Consider the following 26,824-nt stretch of genomic DNA (forward strand, 5'->3'; position numbering starts at 1 on the left):
ACATTCCCTGCCCATAACGAGCTTATTTATTTTATTTACAGGTTTAGGAAGTTTGGATACATTCCCAGATGAAAAGTTTCAAGTGGATTATTAGGAAGAAAATTAGGAGTGTTAAATAGTACATCTTTAAATTTGGGATTAAGTGGCAAATTGGGAGACAGCTTGGACCATTGGTTTTATCCAGGGTAGTGCTTTTCCTTTCTTTTCTTTTTTTTTTAAGGTATTTGATAAGTGCTTACTCTGTGCCAGGCACCGTGCTAATTGCTGGGATAAATGCAACTCATCAGGTTGGACACATTCCCTGTCCCACATGGTTCTCACAATCTTAATCCCCATTTTATAGATGAGGTAACTGAGTCACAGACAAGCTAAGGGACTTGCCCAAGGTCACACAACAGACAAGTGGCAGAGTCGGGATTAGCCTGACTGCTTTGTTCCCTAGGCTATACTGCTCCTTGTTCTTGTTCTTAAATCATCTATTGTCCCCCTGCCTTTCTTGAAGAATGTATCTAAAGCAGTCGAAACAGCAAAGTGTCTGTTTCTAAAGTTGTCCAAGAAGATAGGTTCCATCACCAGCTCTCTTACTTGCTTCAGGGTTTAGCCATCCTATGACACATTTCTTCCTTTCATCTTTTATCTACAACAGCTCTAAAAAAACCCTCATAAAATAGAGCAACTAAACCTTGAAGTTTTTCTGTGGACTTGCCAGGGAAATATTTAGCTGATGTCATGAGCTACACCACTTTGTAGTGGAGCATAAATCAGTTCATTTTTTCATCTCCATGTAGCCCTCTGCCCCTTGACCCCCTGAAAACATCCCCCACAGTTTGCCTTCTTGGCTAGGACATAAGGTGGGACAAAGCCCAAGATGTGCAGTCATCCTGCTGTTTTTATAACACACATTTCTCCGTTCAACACCCTCCATTTGCTCCCCGTGATCCTCTTCATCCAGCAAAAGCTCCTCATAATTGGCTTCAAGACTTTCTCCAACTGACCGCATCTTACATATCTACTTGTAGTATGGAATGAGTTGAGTTCAGTAGAGAGGGTGGTGGTGGGAGTGTCAATTTGGTCATCAAGGGAAGGTAGTTTGGGAATGGAGACTAAAAGAGGTATAATGAGTTGAGAAAATTGGATGGGGTGAAAAGATCGGAGGTCTCAGTGGTGGAACAGCACAGATTTGTCAGGTGATGTCAGAGAAAAGGCAGGTGAGGTTGTAGTCAGAGGGGTTTCAGAGTTGTAAGGGTAGAGATTGTGCAGTGACTAGAGATGATGAGATTGAATGTGTGTCCAAGTTGGTGAATGAGCAAGCTTGGGTGGAGCAGGAGATCAGTGGAGTTGAGGAGTTATAGAAAGCAGGCAGTGGAGGGTCGTCAGGAACATCTTTGTGAATATTAAAGTCCCCAAGGATCCATGTAAGGATGGAGAAACAGAGAAGGGATGTGAGAGAGGGATCAAAATGGTTCAAAAAGTTGGAGGTGGGGCCTGGGGGACGGTAGGTGACTGATATTGGAATTTGGAATGGTTGGTAGAGGCAGATGATATGGGTTTTGAAGGAAGGGAAAGAAAGGGATGAGGGAGGTGGCGTGTTGCGAAAGCGTCACTGGGGCACGAGAAGGAAGCCAACACCTCCTCCCCAGTGAGTCTGGGGCAGAGTGGGCAAAGTTGAGGCCCCCTTTAGAGAGAAGGAGAGGGGAGACAGTGTCATCTGGGGAGAGCCAGTTTTCCGTGATGGCGAGGAGGAGCAGTGACTGGCTCAGGAATAGGTCAAGGATGAAGGGAAGCTTCTCCGTGATGGAGAGGATGTTCCACAGGCCACACTTGACTGAAAGTGGGGTGGGGGTGGGGAGAGGGTGAGGGATGGGGACAGAGGGAGGGGTGAGGGTGGAGGGATCGGCTGGGAGTGAGCTGATGGGGACCGGCGCAGGGAGAGGGGGATGAGGGGTTGCATTGGGACAGGTTGACAGGGAAGGGGCGGGGGAGAGGGGTGGGGATGGCACAACAGCTGCCTTCCTTCACACCAACCCACCCCCTGTTTTCTCCAAAACACTGGTCTCTTCACTCCCAAGGACATGGTCACAATTCAGCAATCTCCTCAGGGAATCACCGGATCGAACAGTTATTGCTGTTGATTACCTCATTTACAACCCTTAAACTTCCTTGACCACACCATCCCAGGCCTCTCCATCCAACCCCTTCCCACCCCTTGCACTGTACTCACTCCTCTCCCCCACCCCATTCTAGAACACATTTCTAGGACTTTTGTTTTTGCAAAGAAGAATAGCTAATGAGAGGAATCTCATTTATGGCCTAGTGGAAAGAGCACGGGCCTGGGAGTCAGAAATCGTGGGTTCTAATCCCTGCTCTGCCACATTTCTGCTGTGTGACCTTAGGCAAGTCACTTCACTTCTCTGGGCCTGTTACTTCATCGTAAAATGGGGATCAAGGTTGTGAGCCCCATGAGAGACAAGGACCATGTCCAACCTAATTACCTTGTATCTACCCCAGTGCTTAGTACAGTGCTTGGCACAGTAAGTGCTTAACAGATGCCACAGTTATTATTATTAAACTCATAAAATGTATTCTAGAAATTAAATGGCAAATAACTTGGGTAACTTTTTTTGTGAGGGAGATTTTAATACTTAGGCCATTAAAATCATAAAATGCTATTCCTTTGAAGAGCTATAGATTCCATAAAAAGAACTCCAACTGTACACATTTAAAACACCATGTTGAAAAGAGCCATAGCTAGGAAGGGGACACGAGAGAAAGTGGAGAGGAGTAAAATTGAAAGGCAAGGTTTACTTGCCTTATTTCTGAAATTGTCTTCTAGGTGAAAAGCAAGCAGCGACACACGTAAGTCTTGATCAAGAATATGACTCTGAATCTTCTCAACAATGGAAGGAACTTGAGGAACAGGTTGTGGCTGTAATTAACAAAGGAATCATTCCACCAAACTTCTTTCCAACCCAGTATTGTTTAAACAGCTATTCTGATAACTCAAGATTTCCACTTGCAGTCGTAGAAGGTAGGGATTTTAATGCGTGCTGTTTTCATCAGCTCAAAGCAGATTACGTTTAATTTGCAAATGATTTTCCTTGAAGTCTAAACCATAAGGAATTAGGCTGCCAGTTATTTGCGGGTAGGAAAGGCTTAGCTTATCAATCAGTTGTATTTATTAAGCACTTACTGTGGGGGGGGGGTACTGTACTAAGCTCTTGGGAGGGTACAGCTCAACAGCATAAGACACATTCACTGCCTACAATGAGCTTATTTTGAATAAACACAGAGATAAATTATGATTTTTCAGTATAGTATATGAATTTGAGGTCATTGTATATTTAATGTTCATAAATATTGGCTTTTTTAATAGAACCTATAACAGTGGAAGTGGTTTTCAGAAACCCCTTGAAGGTTCCACTTTTGTTGACTGATCTATCTTTGATTTGGAAATTCCAACCTAAAGACTCCAGTGCAAAGGATAATGAAGCCAAAGATCTAGTAAGTAACTAAAATATTTAGATAAAGGCATTTGCTTCAGTTGACACAATCTGTAGCATAGTAGATGCATAAATAACATTTGATGCTTTAGCCATTATTAGATCATCAAGGGCTCAAGGTAATCATGTAAATCCCTGAGTTGACCAAGGTAAAATCCAGAGATATCAGTCAGTGTTTCTGCTGCTCTTTTATCAGGATCCACTAGAGCCAAGCAGGCCAGATCGGCAGCATTTAGTATCGTATTGATATTTATTGATTAACCCACTGGGTACATTGCACTGGACTGAGCACTTGGGAAAGTTCAACAGAGAGAGGTGGCATGTTCCCTGTTGACAAGAAGTCGACTCCCTGCAGGGTCTTGCTTCTCTTTGCCAGATTCATTGTGGCTGAGCCACCTCGGACCTGCAGTTCTTTGCACTGGACCCTGGTGGTAGTTAGAGGAGCAAGAAATGGGGATTAAAAAGCGGATTAAAAAATGTGAGCCCCACATGGGACAATCTGATTACCCTGTATCTACCCCAGCGCTTAGAACAACGCTCAGCACGTATTAAACACTTAACGAATACCGTATTAAAAAGAAAGCCGCAGGTCACTGCTCCCAAGTGCAGAGCAATGGTAACAGCCCCAGAAATCTGGCCTGTTTGAGTAGACTTGGCGGCCTAGGATCATGAGAGTATTTATAATTCTGGTATTTGAGCACTTACTATGTTCCAGGCACTGTACTAAGCACTGGGGTGAACACAGGCAAATGGAGTTGGGTGCAGCCAGGCCGCTGCTGGCTTAAAAGCAGTCGTCCTTCTAGTCCACGATTCAGTCTCTGACAGAGGCAACAAGGTGCTTGGAGGAAACAGTGTGATGCGGTTGCCCTCTTTGACACCCATCTTAATGTCTAGAAATGGGCCATCTAGCCTATCACCTTCCTGTAGACTTCTCATCCTTGAATTCATCCAAAACACATTGTTGGATTTTTACCGCCCAAGTATCTGTGAAATTTGGCAGACCCTAAAATAATTTTTCTCACCTTAAAACCTGGAGAAATGAATAAAGTCTTGTGGAAACGGTAGCCCTGTAATAATTGCAGATATTCTCAGTTACGCGTTAATTATAATACTGGAATGGAAGTTGTTCACATCAGCCCAAGGTCTGCTCCAGTGAATTTAGTTCTGTCCTTTATTTGAATATGATCCAAAAAAGCTCTTTCCCTGCATCACATTTGAGTAGATGTTATTTCTGTGGGAGGCATCCAAGATTTAGGACAACTTCAGTCAATTTGAAGTGCTGTTTTGCATTATACATTGCACTCTCTCCTCTCCTCAGCCATTTGCATTAAAGGTGATTTTAAGCTTCTCTCAGCCATTTGCTAGTTGCAAGAATAGTCTGAAGGTGAAACATTGGCTGATCTTGGAAGTGCAAATTTAGCAAGTTGCCCAAGTCAGTATTTAGTACAAATGTCCAAAGTCTATTTTTCTCTCTTTAAAATACTACTCCCAAAAGGCATGCTCATATTTCTTTATGAAGAATGAATGTGTCCTATATTTAGAAAGTTCTTTTTAAAAAATAATTTTCTGAATGGCAGTAACGCATCCAATCTATAACAGTGAGAAGAGTTCAGTTGTGTCATTAGTCTGATAAATCACTTGTCCCTATTCCACCTCTCTATAGTTTCCTACTGAGGTATCTCAGACTGTTAACTCTGCATCAGAATTTGGACTAGAAGCCCGATGACTTAGCTTCTGTGTCCAGCCATTTGATTAATGAACACCCCTTTAGGATCTTAACTGTAAATGGTAGAATAATTTAACCTCACAATAGCGTGGTGATGCTTCCCCCGCACCCAGTGTCTAATTCTGATTAGAAAGCAAATTTATTGCAGAAGATATCGGTGTCTAAGAGCTGTGTCGTAATTTGTTTTACCAGAAGGTAATGTTTATCAAATATTGTTTTTTAGGTAACATTTGGAAATGAAATGATTGGCGCTGAAGTTATATCAGAGTTTTTAATTAATAATGAAGAGACCAAAGTGGTAAGCTACTTTTCTGACAAATAATCAAGATTCAGTGGCGAGGCTTAAATGTTTGAATGTAAAAATGCGTGCCCAGATGGAGTTGAAATATTATTCCAATTGGTCTTTTTCTCATTTCTACACTTCCTCCAATTTTGATACTTTGAATTTCAGGCAAAACAGATCGTAACAGATATTCAGGGAAGGATTCCTTAACTTCATCTTTCAAACTCTGCTTCTACTGAAACAGGGGATTACTCCCTCTCTACTATAATAGATTCAGAGGGAAAGTCTTGAGTGTTTTTTTGAATGGGTTATCCCAAATGGAGAGATCTCGTCCTGAATTCAGTGAAGTGTTCGATAGTGCAGTGTCCTGTTAGGGTGGCTAATTTGATAACCAGAATATTTTGCTTTATATTCTTCATTAAAAGTATTGTTAACCATCCCTTGCCGATGTAGAACTTGAAGTTGTAATTTGGGATTTCTGCCCCTTTAAAGGAATTTGGATTTTAAAAAAATTAAATAATATATTCTGAAAAATTCCAAATCGAAAAAGCTTCTCGACCTGTAATGCTCAGGTGAATATTTCAAAACGGGAAATTGTAAGACTGCTTAGTAATGGAAATTCCATAACATATATCTCCACAGGCAAGACTAAAGCTCTTTCCCCATCGGACAGGAGAGCTGCACATCCTGGGTGTGGTTTATAACCTTGGCACCATTCAGGGTTCCGGGACGCTGGATGGCGTTGGCTCTGTACCTGGATGTCAGTCAGGTAAAGCACGTTATCCAAACTTAAACTACAGTGGGGGTCGGAGCATGGGTTATATCACAGAAATTAGGCAGAACAAAAAATTCACCTATACCTCATCAGTGTTCGAGTCACCAACAAAGAGAAGCAGCATGGCTTAGAGGGTAGAGCAAGGGCCTGGAAGCCAGAAAGACCTGGGTTCTATTGCCGGCTCTGCTACTTGTCTGCTGGGTGACCTTGGGCAAGTCACTTCACTTCTCTCGGCCTCAGTTACCTCATGCAAAATGGGGGTTAAGAGTGTCAGCCCCAGCTGGGACATGGACTATGTCCAACCTGATTAGCTTGTATCTACTCCAGCAGTTAGTACAGTGCCTGGCACATAGTAAGCACATAAGTACCATTAAAAAAAAAAAAACTGGCTCTAGGTGAAAGCAGATGGCCTAGACCAAGAGGGAAGTTAGTTTGATCCCTCCAGCCTTCTGGGTCGTCTGTGGTCTTTATTCCTTTTCAACATATTTAACTTCCCACTTTCTTCCCCTTCCCCTTGTCTTTTCCTTTCCTCCCCCAATTTCCTTGCCTCTCATGAATTTGTCAGAAGCCCACTAAGAAATCAAGTATAGGAAGGGGTCAGGGGCTGTGTTGACTCAGCCAGGATAGGATAAATTACTTGCCACCAAGGTGGTGGCAAAACACAGGAGGAGCAACGTGAGCATCTGAAATGCCACTCAGTGGGCCATAGTTAGATCAGGCCACCTCCAAATGTGCGCTACCAAGGCTTGATGAATGGATCCATCATTACCAGCAATTTAAAAGATCTAGTAGTAAACTAGGTTAAAAATTCACTAGACACTAAAAAATTCCCACTTTTTTTACCCTGTGATAAATTAAAGACTGGCATTGTCACGTCTTGTGACAATGCCAGTCTTTAATTTATCACAGGGTAAAAAAAGTGGGAAATTAGAGGGATTATATTTTAATTTAGAAAAAAGTGGGAAATTAGAGGGATTATATTTTAATTTAGAAAAAATCCTAGAGCTAATGTATGACTTCTTACTAGTGCCTCTTTTTTTATTATGTTTTACTTTTGTTCATTAGCAAAACAATTTCTTCAATGATGTTTGTTAGTGCTTACCATGTGCCAAGCACTGTACTAAGCGCTGGGGTACATACAAGATACTCAGGTTGGATCAGATCCCAGTCCCTTAGAGGTCTAACAGTTTCAGTAGATTTTAATGGCAATTTTACAGATGAGGAAACTGAGTCCCAGAGAAGTTGTGATTTGCTCAAGATCCTACAGCAAATGAGAGGCAGAGCTGGGATTAGAATACAGATCATCTGACTCCCAGGCCTGTGCACTTTCCACCAAGTTACGCTGCTTCCCAAGTGTCTGCTTCAGAGGATTGAGCACTAGATTAGATGGGGAATAGGCCAGACCAGCTAAAAATGGGCCCTTTCCCCTTAATTTCCCTGAGAAACAGCATGGCGTTGCAGAAAGAGCATTGTGACTTGTTTACCTCATGTGTAAAATGGAGATTAAATACTACTCCCACTTATTTAGACAGTGAGCCCCATGTGGAACCGGAACTGTATCCAACCTGATTAACGTGTATCTACCCCAGCACTTTCTAAGTACCACAGTTAAGTAATCCACCATTTCTTAAGCAGAATGCCTGGAATTTGGCACCTTAAGATTTTTAAGGTTTATTTCTTTCATTTTTGAAGACTGTAATTATGCCAGTTCTCATATTATGAGTTTTATTTCAAAAAAAATTATCTTACAGTGGAAACCTGAGTTTTTGGTGCTGTTTGCCTTTTTTGTCATCTCATAATCAGGCCCGTCAGTCAAGCTCATTTAGTTGCAGTTACATAATACGTTTTCGGATGACTTGTTTTTAGAATTAAACCTTTTAGGAGGATTCCTTTCATTTCCTCTCGTGAATCTTCTTTCCCACGTCTTAACCTGCAGTTGCAAAACTGGCTGTCATTGCTGTAATCCCAGAGCAAGGTGGTTGGCTGGGTTACTTAAGATTTAATGAATGTGTTTACAGCTTAATGTCATTAGTGGAAGTCATTAATGGCTTTCCTACCTGACTAAACCAGCTTTCGATTGACCGGGAGCTGGTATATTAAAGTTTGCAGGGAAATAGCATTTTCCGTAGTTCTGTAGAATTTAGTGTCTGGTATGGTTTTTCCTTTGTTTCATGCATTCTAAAATGCCTCTTCGAGGGTGAGTCAAGGAATCCCTTCTAAGTCTCATTTCTGCTCCATTGGTAAAACTATTGAAATCATTATCTGCATTTCATAATTTTCAAATATTTTAGCAAAAGGAAATCAATACCAATTGCTACAACATGAGATGTATGATAGAGCTTTGACATTTTTTTCCCCCTTTCGGTCCTTCAGGAAAACATGCTTCAAATGCAATGTCAGTACGAGGGCGACAGGATTTAGAAATTCAAGGACCCCGACTTAATAACACAAAAGAAGAGAAAACATCTATTAAATATGGCCCAGATCGTCGTCTAGATCCCATTATCACCGAGGAAATGCCATTATTAGAGGTATTTCATTAGCGGTTCAATCTGCCACCATAAAATAATATGATTGAGAATGGTGTTCCTTTTTTTTTTCAAGATTAGATCTCTAGCTATAGGGCTCCCTCTTTTCTCTAGATCTAGATAACTCTACATTGGCAGTTATACTCCTTCTTGTTTTCTCCTTCATCTGCTTTAGATGTGCCAGAATTGACATTAGGCAATTAATTTGGCCTCTTCTTATCCAACCTTCATGTGTAATAAATTGGCGTAATGCCAGATATCGCAAGTGAGGTTGAGATGTTATAAGGTGTATATATAAAACATTTTGATAGTTTTGCAAAGAAAGGTGACTGCACAATCCGAAGTGCCATGAGAAATTTTTTTTTATAAAACTCATACTCATATACCGGTTCAGCCGAGGTACTTGACAGCAGTAATACTCCTGATGACAATCATGTTTTTCTCCCAATGCAGGTATTCTTTATAAACTTTCCTACAGGGCTTCTCTGTGGAGAAATCCGGAAAGCATACGTAGAATTTGTCAATGTGAGCAAGTGTCCACTTACTGGGTTGAAGGTTGTTTCTAAACATCCGGAGTTCTTTACTTTTGGCGGCAACACCACTGCCCTAACACCACTGAGCCCCTCAGCCTCTGAAAACTGCAGTGCTTATAAGACTGTCGTGACGGATCCTACCTCTCTCTGCCCTGTGCTCGTGTCGTCAACATCCTCAGTAGATTTTGGCCTTGGCCTAGGAAATCAGCCGGAAGTGATTGATGTCCCACTTCCCGACTCGCTGCTTCTCCCCGGGGCTTCGGTCCAGCTGCCGATGTGGTTGCGTGGACCCGATGAAGAAGGAGTCCATGAAATAAACTTTTTGTTTTACTATGAAAGTATTAAAAAGCAGTCAAAGATATGGTGAGTGTTTTTAGATGTTGCCTCGGTAGATGGTGAATGAGGAACCTTGCGTTAAGGAAATCTCCCATTATAGCACTTAATAATAATAATAGTTGTGGTACTTGTTAAGCGCTCGCTGTGTGCTAAGCACTGTTCTAAGCACTGGAATAGATAAGTTAATCGGGTTGGATACAGTCCCTGTCCCACATGGGGCTCACACTCTTTAATCCCCATTTTACAGGTGAGATAACTGAGGCCCAGAGACTTGAAGTGACTTGCCCACGGTCATAAAGCAGACCAGTGGCACTTTCACCATGACCGACACCCACACACAAGGACCAGGTGTTTCGCCTTCCATTGTTCCTTGCTTCATCCAGTTAGAGGCTCTAGAGCAGAAGAACTTTCTCTAATTCTGTGGTGTATTCTATTCAAACTTTGGCGTGAAAATACGTGTTTTAGGAGAGCTGGCTATAGGTGGATTCTGAGTTAAATACACAAATACTCCACTTCTAAAAAAAAAAAAAAAAATTGAGAGCCAACATGGCCTAGTGGGAAGAACAGGGGACTTGGAGTCAACAGACTCAGCTTCTAGGCCAGCTCTAACCCTGGCCTGCTGAGTAACTTTGGGCGAGTCACTTTATCTCTCTGGCCCTCAGTTTCCTCTTCCGTAAGTGGGAACTTGACCCCTGCCCACCCCCTGTCATTGATTGTGAACCCCCTGTGGGTCAGGATTGTCTGAACTGATTCTCTTGTGTCTGCCCCACCTCTTAGTGTACATTAAGCACTTAAATACCATAGTAATTATTATTTTGTCTGGGTATGGTGAAGGTTAGCACTAGGTAAAAAAAAATTACTGTTTTGACCCAATTGATTTCATGCCAGAGGTAAAGGAAATATTGTGACTAGCATGGGATAGCTGTCTCCCACGTGGAAGTTCAGTTCAATAGTATTTGAGTATTTACTGCGCTAGGAACCCTGATGTAGGTTTGAGAGAGTCAGTAAAAAGGTATAAGTCAATCTCTGCCTGTTGAGAACTTAAAATCCAATTGGGGAGACCTGCATAAACTGAATGCATATATTGGGAGCAGGAGGAAAAATATAGCTACAGCTGGTAACAAGAATATGAAGAAATGGAAAAATTAATAAATAAATGATAGAATGCAGTACATAAATTGATATATACTTAAGTGCTAAGGTTGGCTGTTCTGTGACATGCCTGGGGAGGTGAAAATTATCAGGCAATACCTCATGAAGGATGTGGATTTTTAGGAAGGATTTGAAGATGGACAGAGATTTTTTTCCCTGGTAAAATTATTTAAAACTTCACAGTGTCACTGGCTTTTTATTGATACTTACTAGTCTCTTATTAGGTATATATTCAAAATTCACTTGAATAAGCTCATATAGTTTCAGTAGTTGAAGGCAAATTGATTTCTGAGTTTTTTTTTTAAGTTAAGATCTATCTGAAGTAAATCGCAGTTAAAATGTTTTAAGGGGCATGTGAAGTGCCCAGATAGTCTTACTATTTCTAGAGTGCCTTTCCTCCAAAAAGCTCAGAGTGCTCTCACATATATTATTTAGTTTAATGATGCAACCAAATTGACATTTTTGGAGTAATGCTTTCATGTAAGACTAGAAACATTTTTGGACAATAGTTATAGACTCAGCGACTGTACCTTTCTTCTGGGGCTTAGAGGAGGGGACTTTGGAAAATAAATCTCAGGTGAGTAGTTGCTCCATGGATAACTTAACGACAGTTGTCATTATAGGCAGTTTAGCAAGCCTCGTCTTATGCCATTAAGATTACTACATTAGTATGTTCAAGTTGGGATAGTGTTAGCCACAGAGCACCTGTTCCTTTTCTCGGCTTTTCTTGACCTCAGTCTGTTATTTCAAGAGATTAAAAGCCTCTTGGTTTTTAAAGAGTTTGAGTGTAAAAACCAACTTGCCAAATTTCTTAAGTCCACCAGCAGTCCACTTGGCAGAATGTACGTCTGAGTTCTTTGCATACAGTGAAGCTGGGCAGCTCTCTGTTAAGAAACATGCTCCACTCTTCTGATCAGCGCAGAAACGAGGGGAGGTAGGAAATTCTTGAGATGTTCAGAGACCACTTGACAAAAAATGGTTTTATTAACTCACCCTGCAAATTTTGCCTTTGGCCTCCAGAATTGATGCGTGTTGGGGCATTCTGGCCCTCACTGTTGGTAGCCGCCCATTGATTGCACCAACTCCCATTGCAGCAGAGTCCCTCATTGGTTTTTAAAAATATTTAACCAAAGTCTTGATTAGTTTATTTGGTGGAAGTGACTGTGGATGTGAATGGAACCCACTAGTTATGATATGAAATGTGAATGTGTATGTTTCCTCTCTTTCTCTAGTCATAGGGTATTAAGACATACTGCGGTAATTTGTACAAGTCGATCTTTGAATGTACGCGCTACTGCCTGCAGAAGTAATGCTCTTGAGGATGAAGAAGGCCAAGGAGGCAATATGCTAGTATTTGTGGATGTGGAAAACATCAATACTGTAAGTTTCTAGAAAATGAATTTGTTTTGTCCCCTTCCTGGGGGTCTCTTTGAAGAGGTGAGGGGGCTTATAGGATTTGATTCTTAGATCTGCCAATTGTTTTATGATCAAATCATTTTAATGCCCATTACTGCTGAGTCCTCCAACCTGAAAGAGCAGGCCATCTTGTCCCACAGGGCTTTTGAGGAACCCCTGGGTTTTTCGAACACTGAGAGAACACTGAGAGCCCAGAGGAAATTCAGAATATATTTCAGCTCAGGAATAATCAACACGGAAGATATGACTTGTTAGTGTTCCTTTAACAAACAATAGCATTTATTGAGCACCTGCTGTTTGCAAAGCACTGTAATGAGCACATGGGAGAACACAGTAGAGCACTGATCCTTACCCTAAGGGAGTTTACAATCTAGCAGGGGAGACAGACATTGAAATAAATTGCAGATATGAGGAATAGTAGAATATAGAAAATATGTTCCTAAGAGCCCTGGGGGTTGTGAGTACTCAGGTGTGTGGGTGACCAGCGTATCTTTGAAATGAGAGATGGGTCTATATGGAGTAGAATAGTGATTATAGTAACCTTGGTTTATGCTGATTATTTAAATTTAGGCCAGGTGAGATGCTTGGGTAGCGGGATGGGGAGAAGAGGAGACTTGAGAACCCAACCTCTTGAAAAGTGCATGATTGATTTGATTTAATCAAAATTGATTTAACTGAACTCGCCTCAGTCTCTTTCTGTAGATAACCAATTTTCTATTATGAATTCCAATGTTTCAAACTCCCTAATCAATTCTAATGTAGCAGAGTGAAAGAATTGTTGAATAAGCAATTTTAATTTAGGTGAAGTATTTAGTGATTTGCATCTACTCCCTTTAAATCAACATTTCAGTTGGTGTGAGTGGTTGTCTTTGTCTTAACATCACTAGTTGAGGCAGGGAAGGACAAGAAGAAAAAATAATATTATTCTGTTCAAACTGCAACTGGACTTTCTTTGCAAGTTAGTGCCTTAAGGCTCAACACATAGGATAGAAGGACAATCCAATATGTAAGTAGCAAGCAAGAGACAGGGAGGAATTGAGTTAAGATATCTCAAAGAGAAGTAGTGTGGTGTAATGGGAAAGAGCAGGGGTCTGGGCATCAGAAGGCCCTGGGTTCTAATCCTGGCTCTGCCACTTTTCTGGGCTTCAATTCCCTCATCTGTAAAATGGGAATGAAGATTGTATGCCCCATATGGGACATGGACTGTGTCCAACCTGATTAGCTTGAATCTACCTGAGGCTTAGTACAGTGCCTGGCACATAGTAAGCGCTTAACAAGTAGCATTTAAAAAAAAATAGGGCTATAAGCCAAAGATGGCACATGTAGGCAGAAAACATCTGGTTTTTTGTGTGAACTGAGCCAAAATTTTTTGACTTCTCAAATATTATAAAGTGTCTTCAGGATTTGCTTACTGGAAGCAGCTTTGAGTATTTAAAAGTCATTTAAATCTTCATGTAAAACTGTCATTCAAAGCCTGTTCAAGATAGGCATTTGCAATTGCTGCTGACCTTGACAGTACAAAATTCAGCATGTCTTATGAATTTCACATTATTTTCTTTAATATGCAAATAGTGTCATCAAGTTTTTCCTGTGTTTGTCTTGTGCTTAATTACTTGCTAAATCTTTTTGGAACTGAATATTCTGATTTAATGGGTTCATATTTGAACTTTTCAATGTGTTCTTTTTTACTTTAGAGTGAAGCAGGTGTTAAAGAATTTCATATAGTGCAAGTATCAAGTAATAGCAAGCTCTGGAAGTTACAGAAATCTGTAAATCTCTCTGAAAACAAAGGTTTGCACTTTTTTCCCCTTCGATGGTAAATGAAGACATCTGTATTTCTTGATTTCTTTTTTTCTTTCAAAAGAACAGTGTGGGAATTCAGGTTGTGAAAGTGATAAATGTGTATCTTTTATTAATCTATTCTTTGTAGCTCAGTGGTATTGCTTGGTTTAATGGAGTGTCTGCCCTGGGGAAACTAGGATTAGATAGCTTTTGATAATATAGTTTATATACATATATATATATACATAAGTTTCCGACTAAGATAATTTCTCTTTGGTAAAGTTGGGAATTTCAGTAAATATCCAACCAATTAGTAGTATTTTTAGATCATCTGCTGGGTAATAACACTGTAATAGACATGTGGGAGAGTATAGTAGAGTTATTCAGTATGATCCCTGCCTTCAAGGACTTTACAATCTACCAGGGGAGACAGCTACTAAGTATATTGCAGATAAGTGACAGGAAGTCTCCAAAATACGGTTAGTAAGTGCTATAAATTGTTGTGATAAATGCCTAAGGGGTGTGGAAATGCTGATATGGGAGTTGGGGGATATAAGGCAGGGTAATTAGAGATAAATCAGGGAATATCTTTTAGGGATGTGATTTCAGAAGAAGCAGGACGGCCTAGTGGATAGAGCATCGGCCTGGGTTCTTATCCCAGCCTTGGGCAAATCACTTCTTTGTGCCTCAGTGCCTCGGTTACTTGTAAAGTGGAGATTAAGACTGTGAGCCCTATGTGGGATGTGGACTGCGTCCAACTTGATTAGTTTGTGACTATTATGATTTAAATACTAACATCTGTCACACCGTCTAGACTTTAAGCTTGTTATGCGCAGGGAAAGTGTACGCTTATTCTGTTGCACTGTACTCTCCCAAGCATTTAATACAGTACTCTGCACATAGCAAGGGTTCAATAAGTATCATGGATTGATCGATCTACCCCAGCACTTAGAACAGAGCTTGGCACATGGTAAGCGCTTAAAATTATAGCATAATTATTATTATGGGGCAAGAGAGTTGAGTTTGGAAGAGAGGGTAGAATCAAGGTTGTAGGTGTCAGGAGTGGGGAGGTTGGGTAAGGGATCCAAATGGGGCTTGATGATCTGGGACGAATGGAAGCGGGGACCTGGAGATAGGAAGTCTGTCAGGAGAAAGAGAGAATCTAGAGTACAGCTGGAGTACAGTCTGTCTCGGTGTCTCCCCTGACAGCCAGGAGTAAGCTAGGTCATAGTGACAGACCCTCGAGACCGTAAGCTTTTTGTGAGCAGGGAACATGCCTACCAACTCTTTCGTAATCTCCCAAACAGTACAGTGCTCTGCACACAGAAAGCGCTCAGCAAATGCCATTGATGATGATGATAGAACATTTTTGCAAGGAAAGGGGTGTGTGAGAGAAGACACAGGCAGAGTAGTGTGGGAGAGAAGGTAAAGTTGGCGAGTTTTGAATTGGTACAGTGACTGGTCATGATGAGGTCTGTTGGTCTCAGTTGGTGAGTGACAGAGGCGGGAGTGGAAGAGGAGTTTGGTGGGATTGAGGAGTGAAAGGAAGAGGGCATCTGAGGGTTATCAGAAACATCCACATGGATGTGAAAGTCCCCATGGATCAGTGTAGGGGAGGAGAAGAGAGGTAAGGTGAGAGGCATTGTAATCGTTCATAAAATTGGAGGTGGTGATCAATGATGGCCTCTAGTAGCTGGTTAGTAGAGGCAGTTGACCTGGGCTTCAAAAGAAGAGATGGTGAGGAATGGAAGGGGTGAAATGGTGTGAAAGTAGCATGGAGGTGCAAGACCAAGGCAGACTCCTCTCCCTTTCTTCCCAAGTGGGAGGGGGGTAGAAGGTGAGGCCTAATCAGTCAGTCTTTGGCATTTTAGTGCTTGCTGAGCACTTGGGAGGATACACTACAGGTAGAGTTGGTAGACATAATGCCTGTCTGTTCTCAAGGAGCTTGCAATCTGACTATCTCAGTGTCTTCCCTGACTGTCTCCTCGGGAGAGTGTGTCAGGGAGCACGATGGCATCTGAAGTAAGCCAGGTCTTAATGATGTTGAGGAGAAGATTGAGGAATTTTCCCATGGTGATACAGGAATTTGGGAGACCACATTTAGATGGGTTTGAAAGATTGGACAAGCCTCCAGAATTACAAAAAAAAGCACACTGAAGTTCTGAAAAGCACGCAAGTAGAAGGAAGTCATTCAGAGAAAATTTAACAGGAAGTAAAATAAATGTATAATAATAATTGTTGTATTTAAGCTCTTGCTCTGTGACAAGCACTGTACTAGAGCGCTGGGGTAGATGCAAGATAATCAGGTCCCACGGACTCACAGTCTAAGGGGGAGGAAGAACAGATATTGAATCTCCATTTGGCAGGTGAGGGAACTGAGGCACAGAGAAGTTGGGACTCATTCAAGGTCACACAGCAGGTTTGTGGCAGAGCACATATGAATGGTGGGAAGATTCAGATAATGAAAGTATGAGTTTTGTTCTATGCTTTTGAAACTTTTTTTTCTCTTTTTTCTAGATTCCAGACTTGCAAGTCGAGAGAGAGGGAAGTTGTGTTTTAAGGCTGTAAAATGCAAACATTTAGAGGGTAGGTTCTTTTTTAACATGGACACTTTCTCAAACTTGTTTAATAGACGTGAACTGACGTTTTTCTCACCCTTCTTCGGCAGTTGCACAGTCAGAAAAATATACATTTGCAGATATCATCTTTGGGAACGAACAGGTAAGTAAACCAGCAAATAGAATTAATTTAATTAAAAATGGTCCCTGTCGAGAAATACATTTTCTGTGTTAAAGACCCAGGGAAAGCTCTAAGTGGAAAGGGAATGAATTCGGTACCATTCAATATCTTTGGCTCTTTACTGTTTTAAACTCTTGGTTCACTTTTGTAGTCAGAAATTCAGTGCTTCCAATTTATGGAAGTGGTTTAAAGCTTTTTCAGTTGTTTAGTATATAAAATCCTTTTTAAAAAAAATTGGCAGGTTCTAGGCAAACCAGGGAGAGGGGAAATTCAGATAATTAGGTTGATTAGAAACATTTGAAATTATGTACAATCATTCTTCTAATGGTGTTTTCACAGTAGTTGAAACAGGGTTGAAGTTGAATAACAATTATAGTGAACTATAATTTATCCTCATAACAATGGAAACGTATACTTTAAAAGAGGGCATAGTAACACAAAATGTCAAAATACCCATGAAAATTAAGTGGAAAAGATACATGGTGGTATTGTTTTGTCTTAGCAGTCACAGGGCATTATCTGGGGTTGGAAAAACCATATATATCTTCTTCCTAACCTCTCTCCAACCCAAGCTACTCTGCTTCCCAGTTCACAGGATCCGTCTCCCAGTTGGGATTCCTCCTGTCTCACCCCTTATATTCCACCATGGGGGGGATGTCCCACCCTGTGGCCCAGATCAAGTATACCACCCTTTAGACATATGTGAAGTACAGGGCCACACAAAGCCATAGACTACTGTGCGTGCTTACATGTGCATTCACACATGCACACTCTCACTCTCTGTCTCTGTCACTCACAGAGGTTCAGATGCAAGTAGGCGCTGCTGAGGAATGGAAATACTGTGTCCTGTATCTAAACCTGTGGTGGGCTTTCAGGGGTCATCTGCTACCCCCTAACCTGGATCAGTGCAATTTAGGGATCCCTCGCCCGCCTCTGTTAAGCAGCATGACATGGTGGATAGAGCGCAGGCTTGGGAGTCAGAAGGTCATGGGTTCTACTCCTTCCTCCGACACTTGTCTGCTTTGTGACCTTGGATGAGTCATTTCATTTCTCTGTGCCTCAGTTACCTCATCTGTAAAATGGGGATTGAGACTGTGAACCCCCTGTGGGACAGAGACAGTGTCCAGTCTGATTTGCTTGTGTCCCCCCCCCCCCCAAACACTTAATACAGTGGCTGGCACATAGTAAGCGCTTAACAGCTACCACAGTTAAATACCACAATTAATTATTCCTCTTCCTTAGAATTTGCTGTGTTTGTCAGTTTGCCAGTTAATAGATGGCTCTCGGATTTGGGCGTGTAAAGAAAAAACTCTGTTTCTTAAAAAGCTTTAAACTTGTCCCAAAGGACGTTTTTACATCTGACCCAATTTCATGCCACTTGGATGGTGTGACTTGTTTTACAGCAGGAGTGCTCTGACCAAAGAGGGTTCTGTGGCTACCCTCCCCACTAAACGATACTTCTGATGACGATAGTAATAATAGTTTTTTTAAGCACTTACTGTGTGCCAAGTACTGGACTAAGCACTGAGTTACATAAAAGATAATCAGATCAGACACAGTTTCTGTCCCACATGGGGCTTACAGTCTAAGTAGGAGGGAGAAAAAGCTTTAATCCCCATTTTACAGATGAGGAAGTGATAATAACTGTGGTATTCGTTAAGCGCTTACTGTGTCAAATACCGTACTAAGCATTGGGGTAGATACGAGATAATCAGGTTGTCCCACATGGGACTCACAGGTTAAGTAGGAGGGAGAACAGGAAACAGGCCCAGGAATATGAAGTGCCTTGCCCAAGGACACAGCAGGCAGGATGGCAGAGGTAGGATTAGAACCCAGGTCCTCTGGCTGGTAGGCCCGTCCTCTCCCCTCTAGACCAAGCATCCGGCACAACTTCGGCCGGAGACAAAGTTCCTAAATCTGAGTTCCCCAGGGCGGAAAGATTTTGTACAGTTAGTTCCCTGGTAGCTTACAGGGAGCGGGGTCAACCATTGCCCCCTCCTGAGTTCATCTCCTATTTAGGATCATCACTAACATCTCACCTTTGCCCCTCTGAATCCCAGTGGCCCCAAACAAACTGGCAAGCTGCACTGCGTCATCAATTTCCAGCCCCTTAAAGGGACAAACTGGGGCTTGCCTTGGTAGCCTGATACAAGGTTGTCACTTAAGAGAATGGACAGAGCTAGAGTTGCCATATAAATCTCCCTCTACCCTAAGGATTCAATTTTTGCACATACCTTTTAATTGAAGGAAACATCCTTTCTTCCTCTTATACAGATAGTAAGTTCAGCCAGTCCATGTGCAGACTTCTTTTTTCGAAGTTTATCATCTGAATTGAAGAAATCACACGTCCAGCCTTACGTCCACACTTCTCTAGTAGCTGAAAAGCAGTCTTTTGATGAAGCGGTGCGGCTAATTCAGAAATGCAGTGAGGTGGATTTAAATATTGTTGTCCTATGGAAGGTGCGTATGTATCCGTTTTACTATGTATTTTCTGTACGGCAACCTGTGTGTTCACCTGGTATGGATGGAACTGAATGTATGGACCTGGCTGAAGAGACCAATGTATTTTGATTACTCAATCCTGTACTAAGCGCTTGGGAGAGTTCAGTATAACAGAGTTGGTAGACACATTTCTTTCCCACAACGAGTTTAGAGGCTAGAGGAGATAATGTATCTTATTTTATTATCTTATTTATTATCGTCTTATGAATCCTATTTATGAAGATAATATATCATTTATAAAGGATTATGCTAAGAAACACATTGAAGCCATTCCATGAGTTCCATCTTCCATCCATTTCCTTCACTGCTATCATCAGTATTTAGTCAACCTTAGGCAGAGTTAAGTTGTCTCAGTCAATCGAATGAACAGCTGATAAAGTATGGCAACAGTACTGATGGATCTCAGAGAGGGCTCAAGCAAGACCGGCTGTCTTATTTTTCCTTTTTCTTTTCTACCAAATCTGCAGAACAGGGCCAGGAGTTTTCCTCGTGTCGTGCCCTTCTTCTTTTGTGATCACTTCTATCCCCTTCATTGAGTTTTGGAGCCAAACTGCCAGTTAAGCACTTCGGCTTTTGGCAGAAGCAAGCCGCAGCTGCATTAATCAATCAGTGGTATTTACTGAGTGCTTACTATGTGCCAAGCACTGGGGTACATGCAAGATAGTTTCTGTCCCACATGCGTCTCACGGTCTGTCGGAGGGAGAACCAGCATTAATCCCCATTTTGTCTTGTGCCGTCGAGTCGTCTCTGACCCACAGTGACGCCATGTGACCTCTCTCCCAGAACGCCCCACCTCCATCTGCAGTCGTTCTGGTAGTGTATCCATAGAGTTTTCTTGGTAAAAATATGGAAGTGGTTTACCATTGCCTCCTTCCGCCACTAAACTCGATTCTCCACCCTCCCCTCTCTCCTGCCCAGCACAGGGGAGTTTGACTTGTGGCAGATTGCCTTCCATTTGCTAGCCACTGCCCAAGCTAGGAATGGAATGGATATGCTCCTGCTGGACTCTCCTTCCCGTAGTCAAGACTGGTAAAGGACAGGAAACTCTCCAAGTGCGACCCTGAGGGGGGGAAATCCCTGTTTTACAAATGAGGAAATAGAGGGCCAGAAAGTAACTTGTCCCAGGCCATACAGCAGGCAAGTGGCAAACCTGGGATTAGAACCCAGGTCCTCTGACTCCTGGGCCTTTGCTTTCCCCTCTAGACCAAGCATCCTCTACAACTGTGGCCAGAAACAAAGTTCCTAAATTTGAGTTCCCCTGGGCAGAAAACTCGGTCAAGTTACCTAGTAGCTCCCTCGGAATGGAGTCAGTCTTTGCTCCTTCCGTGTGTTTATCCCTTCTCTGCGACCATCACTAACATCACAACTTGGGGAGAGTACATTAAAGCAGGGTTAGCAGACATGTCCCCTGCCCATAAGGAAAAGCAGCTCAGTGTCAGCCGTGCTGCTGGCCAGCCTGAAATCTGCAGCTAGGGGCCTTTTTATGCAAGCAGTAAAAGATCTGCCTCCTTGTGCGCCAGGGTAATTGATATTCAGATTTTAGGTTGCTGCTGAACTTACACCCCTAGACATTGGAGACTAATGTGGTATCTCTGGTGCTAGTCAATTGCTGATGTTTTTTATGGGTTTTGAATCCCCTCCTCCCAGTGAGTTCTGTAATCTATCATTTGTATTTATTGAGCACTTTATTGTATGCAGAGCTCTTTACTAAGCACTTGTTATAGATAATGTAATGTAACTGAATTGGTATAAAGCATCAGTCCATAAAGTTGGCTTTATAAAACAGAAGGCATTATCCATGATGCTAGTAAATTGATTGGATTGTGATTTCTCTAGGCATATGTCGTGGAAGACAACAAGCAGCTTATTTTGGAAGGCCAGCATCATGTTGTTCTTCATACTGTAGGAAATGAGGCTTTTTCCTTTCCTCAAAAACAGGTATGGCCCAAACTTTCTGAATGGAGCTATTAGTCTCTCTGTAGCCTCTCAGAAGGCTTTCTGTGTTTGATTTGGAAGGCGACCAGTAAATTCAGCAATTAAACATATGATTCCTCAGAGACCATGTTCACAAAATCCAAATAGCTATTTAAGACTTAAATCTGGGATTTAAAAAAAAATGAGCATAGTCAAAGAAAAAGCAGCCTAAGTGTACAAATATTTTAGACATGCCTTGTTTCAGAGAAAGGAGTCTACACTATATACATCTCCTTATTTTAAATTGCATTAAGTTAATGCCAATTAACTGTAGATATTTTTACTTAATGTGGTTAAAAGAAATTCAGTTCCCCTTTAACTCGGGGGTTGTGTTCTCGATGAACTCAGTGTTAAAGAAAACTCAAGTTATAGTACACACGGCCTGACCAGGAAAATCTAACTAAAAATTAATAAGTTGAAAGTATTGAGCTACTTTTAAGCTTGACCAATTTTTCTAAATTTTATGGAATATTTGTTTTAAAAAGGGTAAATGTTATGTTACCTATATTTTCCCTTTTGAAAAAGAATGAAATTAGGTTATTAGCCCAGACCTTTCCTTCAGCCTATCCACACTTTTCTATTAAATGCATTATAGGTTTAAGAAGGCTACCTACTAAGTAGGTCTGAGCTAACGGCTGAGTATATTACTCACTTCCAAGCTTTCAACCATTTTGGGATCAAGCGAAGGGTTACGTATCCTCCAGACTTCAAGCAAACCCTTCTAGCTACAAGCCGGAGGGTGACACAACAAGGCATTTTGCTGGGCAGTTCTACCACCCACTCAGTTGTTGCTCCCTTCTCTTGTATTGAATTAAGATTCTATTGAAACCATTTTCTATGCATTTGGTTATTTTTAATTTTATTTTCCAGGAACCACCAGAAATGGGTCTCTTAAAATTTAGTAGGACAGAAAACACTACAATTTCCACAAGACCTACAGCAGAGCAGCTTTCCAACCTCATAAAAACCAGTCTTCATTATCCAGAGTCTTTTAATCATCCATTTCATCAGAAAAGGTTTGATTTATGTGGTTTTTTGGGCTTATTCTCATTGTATTGGTGTTTTTGTATCACTTAAAAAAGGAATGGAGTTGTTTATAGCCTGGAACGATGAAAAAATAAAATTTGTCAGAATGTAAACTGCCGGAATATAATGAATACAAACTCGAATACAAACCTTTTAATAGGCCACAAAGGGGTTTACAGTGGCGTGGAAAGAAGACAGGGAATCATTGCCCCAAGGTCTCTTAGAGTAGTTTTAATTTTTTGTCTGTCGTTTTCAAGTATAAAAGGTATCCTGGAGAATGCATCCACTTATAACTTTAACGTTAACCAAAGTCTAGCAGTCACTAAAGTGGATAGCCAAGATGCCAGACATTGTGTTTGTATTTGCTCTAGTTTTCAAGTGCTGTGTAGTACCAAGAAGATTTATTTATCCGTAGACACACTTAGCCTTTATGTATTTTATTCCTGTTCTTAACACCTATCTATATATGCATATTTCTAGTAAGTGTCTCATTTGCGTGTTTAATTGTGCATTCTAGTCATCCAGCCTAATAACACTGAACAATTTCCCCAATGCATATGATTTGTAAATGTTTGCCTGGCTCCCCATTAGAATTTGTGTTTGAGAGCCGGTAGTATGGGTACTTTGCTTCTGTTGTGCACTCCAAAGTGCTTCGACCAGTGCTTTGCTCGTATGCTCAATGAATACCATCATTTGAAGTTTCTCATGGGGTTTGCAAAGCGTGGTACTTTGAATACAAAATGCGAAACTGCTTTCTGGGTGGCTAGATAGATATAGATCCTTTAAATGCATGTGCGTTGCTGAAAATACAATGATCTCTATATTCATTTTTTTTAAACAAACCTTTTTTTTCCCTCCCTTTCCTAGCCTATGTCTAGTCCCTGTCACCCTCTTACTTTCCAACTGTTCTCAGGCTGATGTGGATGTCATAATTGATTTGCGGCATAAAACAACAAGGTACCGTCCATTCATTCTTATCCATTTAGTATTTAATGTGTAAATAATGCAGGGCATTTTAAGAGACTTTTGGAATGGGAACATATGGGCTCATGATGTATAACCTGTGGGTGTTCAAAGAAGATAGAAACATGCTTCTGAGTCAGCCATTGCCAGTAGAGTAGGAAAAGATTGGTGTGACAATGGATGGTGATTGGATTGTCAAAAAAAATCGATTTAAAAGGCCAAAAGGGGGTGGCTGAAAATGCAACCCGTTGGCAGGTATCCGCAGGGTCACCTTGTCACTCTGGGTGCCAGGTTGCCACAGCCTGCCAGGAATTGCCGCAAGTCCCCTGGCTGTGCTCAGCTCCCGTTGCTGTCGTCTTGAGCAACCTGCTGATGTTCAGTGGCAGAGGCTCCTGGGGACCTGGCCCATGGAAGCAGCGGCTGTGTGCAAGGGAGAATATTGTGGGTGGTCCTAAGCCCCAGGGGACGCCATCTCTTTAGCCGCCCCTTCAGAGCTGGCACATCTTCGCCCCTGGGCTTTTCTCACAAGGGCACGCAGTGCCTCATTCTGTCTGCAGTGAGCTATTTACTAACTGAGTTTGTAAATCGAACTGTATCCTTGCAAGGTTTGCATTGCCCATCTTTTTATGAATCTGAAAACTGGCAGACCGGCAAGACACGGTCTTCCAGCCCAGAATGCGGGTAGATTATTTTCGAAAACAGAACCAAAAACGAAGCTCTGACCTGGCTTTTTTTCTTCCCTTTTAGTCCCGAGTCCCTGGAGATGCACGGCTCATTCACTTGGCTTGGGCAAACGCAATACAAACTTCAGCTTAAAAGCCAGGAGATCTACAGTCTACAGCTGAAAGCGTGTTTTGTCCACACAGGGGTCTATAATCTTGGAACTCCTAGAGTGTTTGCCAAGTTAGCGGACCAAGTCACATTGTTTGAAACGAGTCAACAGAACTCCATGCCAGCATTGATCATCATCAATAATATTTGATCACGTGCAGATTTGTACTGAAAAACCAAAATAATCAAATCCACATTATTTTGCTGAATGGATTTTACAGCAGCTTGGGAGCATCTAACGTGTTACGAAAGATGGTGTAGGAACAAATAGCAAGATATTTCGACTACTTCGTCCATTTATTTTAACACAAGGCACGTTGGACTGAGAATGCATCTTTTCTTTCATTTTTTTTGGTATTCGTTTCATCTCAGTTGGTCATTTTAAATGCTCACAGCCCAGAATTTGACTATATCCCTGCACCTTAGGCCCTGTCAAAAAAAAAAAAGTAATATCTGAGATTACTGTTACAATTTACAGAATGGTTCGTGAATGCTAGTGGCCATTCTAGGAGACGATTTCAGAAAAAAATTAAAAAAAATTGTGGGTGGGGAGAAATGGGGACCCTCTGTTGGCTCTTCTGTTCTTAAACCCTTAGTCAGACTCTAGTTTCTCGAAATTCCAACTTTACTGTGAAGTTCCTTCGAGTGTTAAAATACAAATTCTGCCACTCCTGCTTTATCGTCAGTCCTCTCCAATCAGCTCAGGGGCCTGTATTAACAGAAGTCCTTTTGGTTCAGGACCTAGTGGTCCCTTTGGCTTATACAGACCTTTGTACAAATTGAGTTCTTTCTGTTGCTCTGGGGCTTCATTTTGAAGCCATATTGCCGACTCTCTTTCTCATTCATCTCAGTTCAGAATGCACTATTTCGCAACCATGAGATTTTTGTCATTTAAATTATCGTTCACTTTATGATGTCACCTTAACAGCTGAGTTGTTCAGTTCAAAATTTAAATCTACTCGAGTTAATTAAAAGTAAGCTTTTCAAAAAAATGTATTATATTTATAACAAATGTAATGTAAATAGAATAAAACATACACCATATTCACTGGAGAGACTCTTATTCCTTGCTTTTGTTGTCCACCAGTATTTTGTGAACACCGCTTGCTGCATTTAACACAGATGTTCCGGTGATCCTGATTTGGGGTAGATTTCGATTAAGGTTGATTCCCCTTGTGGGGATTTGTCTGGAGTGCAAAATCTTTCATAAATTACAATTGCCCATGCCCTGGAACTGGTTATATCTGTCATTCGAGGGGATTGAAATGTTCATTGTGATCTCAAGCAGATGAGAATTGTTTTTGGTAGGTGGAAGCACATTTCGTTGGCTTGTAATGTATGTTTGAATTATGGTCATTGTGGCTCAGTGGAAAGTGCACGGGCTTTGGAGTCAGGACTCATGAGTTCGAATCCCAGCTCTGCCACTTGTCAGCTGTGTGACTGTGGGCAAGTCACTTAACGTCTCTGTGCCTCAGTTCCCTCATCTGTAAAATGGGGATTGACTGTGAGCCCCACGTGGGACAACCTGATTCCCCTGTGTCTACCCCAGTGCTTAGAACAGTGCTCTGCACATAGTAAGCGCTTAACAAATACCAACGTTATTATATGTTTCTAATGTCAAAAACTTGAAAATTCACCAACCTCACTTGTACTGCACCCTGTGAATGTGCAACGTTTTAAATTGATTCTCTCAGTATTTACCTCCATACTCCTGTTTTGGGCAAAGAGGTGCTTCTTAAGTTAATATCCTGTTGAGTTTATAGTAGGCTGAGTCTTATTGAAAGGAACTGCAGTTGAATCATTTGAAAGATTACTGAATGTCAAACACAAATTGGAATCAATCAGTCATATTTATTGTTTATTGTGTGCAGAACACTGTACCAAGCACTTGGGAGTGAGTCAATTAGAACATGCACATTTTTTGAAATCCTGCTCTGTTGTGTGAAAACTGCTCCCCTACACCAAAGTGTCATATTTTTGAATGTTCACTTGGCCATCTAGGAAAGTGCCCTACAGCTCTCTAGGATTAATTGTATTCTGGATGTCTGGAGACCTCGGTGCTCTGCTATAAATGCAACACGCTTATTTGATTACATTGCAAATATGTACTTCTAGGTGGCCCTCTGAATTTTATTGCCGTAAACCTGCATTCTGTTCTGTTGAGATTTGGGTTTCTTTAAAACATGAAACGCTTAAGCCGATTGAAGACCGTCGGGTTGTCAGTGAAGGAGCCCTCCTGAAGAAGAACATTGGAGAAAAAAGTTTCAAGGGTGAGGTCTTACTGTGAACGAAACCCAAAGTAGCTAGGGCTCAGGATGGCCATTGGTCTGATTTTCAGCTGGTCCATCCCCTATCAGGTAAAGCTAGAGCACTGGACACCCTTCTATCTTCTATTTTTAAATGCTCGGTAGCCTTTTCCTATTCCCCACCTTGTCCTCTCTCCCCCTTTCCTCCTCTCTTCCCCCTTCCTCCTCTCTTCCCTTACTTTCCCTTCCTTTCTTCCCTTTCTTCCCCTCCTCTCTTCCCTTCCCCTTCTCTCTTCCCTTTTTCACCCTCCTTTCTACCCCCTTTCCACTCCTCTCTCCCCCTTCCCCTCTTCCTCCTTCCCCCTCTTTTCTTCCCCCTTCCCCTAATCCCCACTCCCTCCTGCTCATAGATCCACAGACCTTGTTCAGATAAGGTTCTCCATGAAATAGAGTACACGGAGCACGACTAATGTTCAAATACCTCAAAGTACTGGCTGGTGGTCCACAAACTT

General features: G+C 41.6%; 1 protein-coding gene across 3 annotated transcripts in view; it reads left to right on the forward strand.

Annotated features, from left to right (window-relative positions):
- The window catches only part of TRAPPC8 (trafficking protein particle complex subunit 8), a 69,559-nt gene extending 44,440 nt beyond the window's left edge, over positions 1–25,119 (forward strand). For 2 of the 3 annotated variants that reach the window (XM_029068764.2, XM_029068766.2), the window contains 15 exons: positions 2,834–3,028; positions 3,374–3,501; positions 5,450–5,524; positions 6,152–6,278; positions 8,658–8,815; positions 9,266–9,708; positions 12,066–12,213; positions 13,944–14,040; positions 16,549–16,617; positions 16,700–16,752; positions 19,045–19,230; positions 21,109–21,210; positions 22,117–22,262; positions 23,140–23,229; positions 23,983–25,119. In XM_029068764.2, coding sequence (XP_028924597.1) covers positions 2,834–3,028; positions 3,374–3,501; positions 5,450–5,524; positions 6,152–6,278; positions 8,658–8,815; positions 9,266–9,708; positions 12,066–12,213; positions 13,944–14,040; positions 16,549–16,617; positions 16,700–16,752; positions 19,045–19,230; positions 21,109–21,210; positions 22,117–22,262; positions 23,140–23,229; positions 23,983–24,217 — 2,252 coding nt within the window. In that variant the 3' untranslated portion in view covers positions 24,218–25,119. Of the gene's footprint in view, positions 1–2,833; positions 3,029–3,373; positions 3,502–5,449; positions 5,525–6,151; positions 6,279–8,657; positions 8,816–9,265; positions 9,709–12,065; positions 12,214–13,943; positions 14,066–16,548; positions 16,618–16,699; positions 16,753–19,044; positions 19,231–21,108; positions 21,211–22,116; positions 22,263–23,139; positions 23,230–23,982 lie in introns of those variants that run through there. The other variant, XM_029068767.2, reaches the window with a different exon arrangement.
- Positions 25,120–26,824: the final 1,705 nt, after the last annotated feature.

The sequence above is a fragment of the Ornithorhynchus anatinus genome, chromosome 7 (assembly GCF_004115215.2).
Source record: "Ornithorhynchus anatinus isolate Pmale09 chromosome 7, mOrnAna1.pri.v4, whole genome shotgun sequence".
NCBI lineage: Eukaryota > Metazoa > Chordata > Mammalia > Monotremata > Ornithorhynchidae > Ornithorhynchus > Ornithorhynchus anatinus.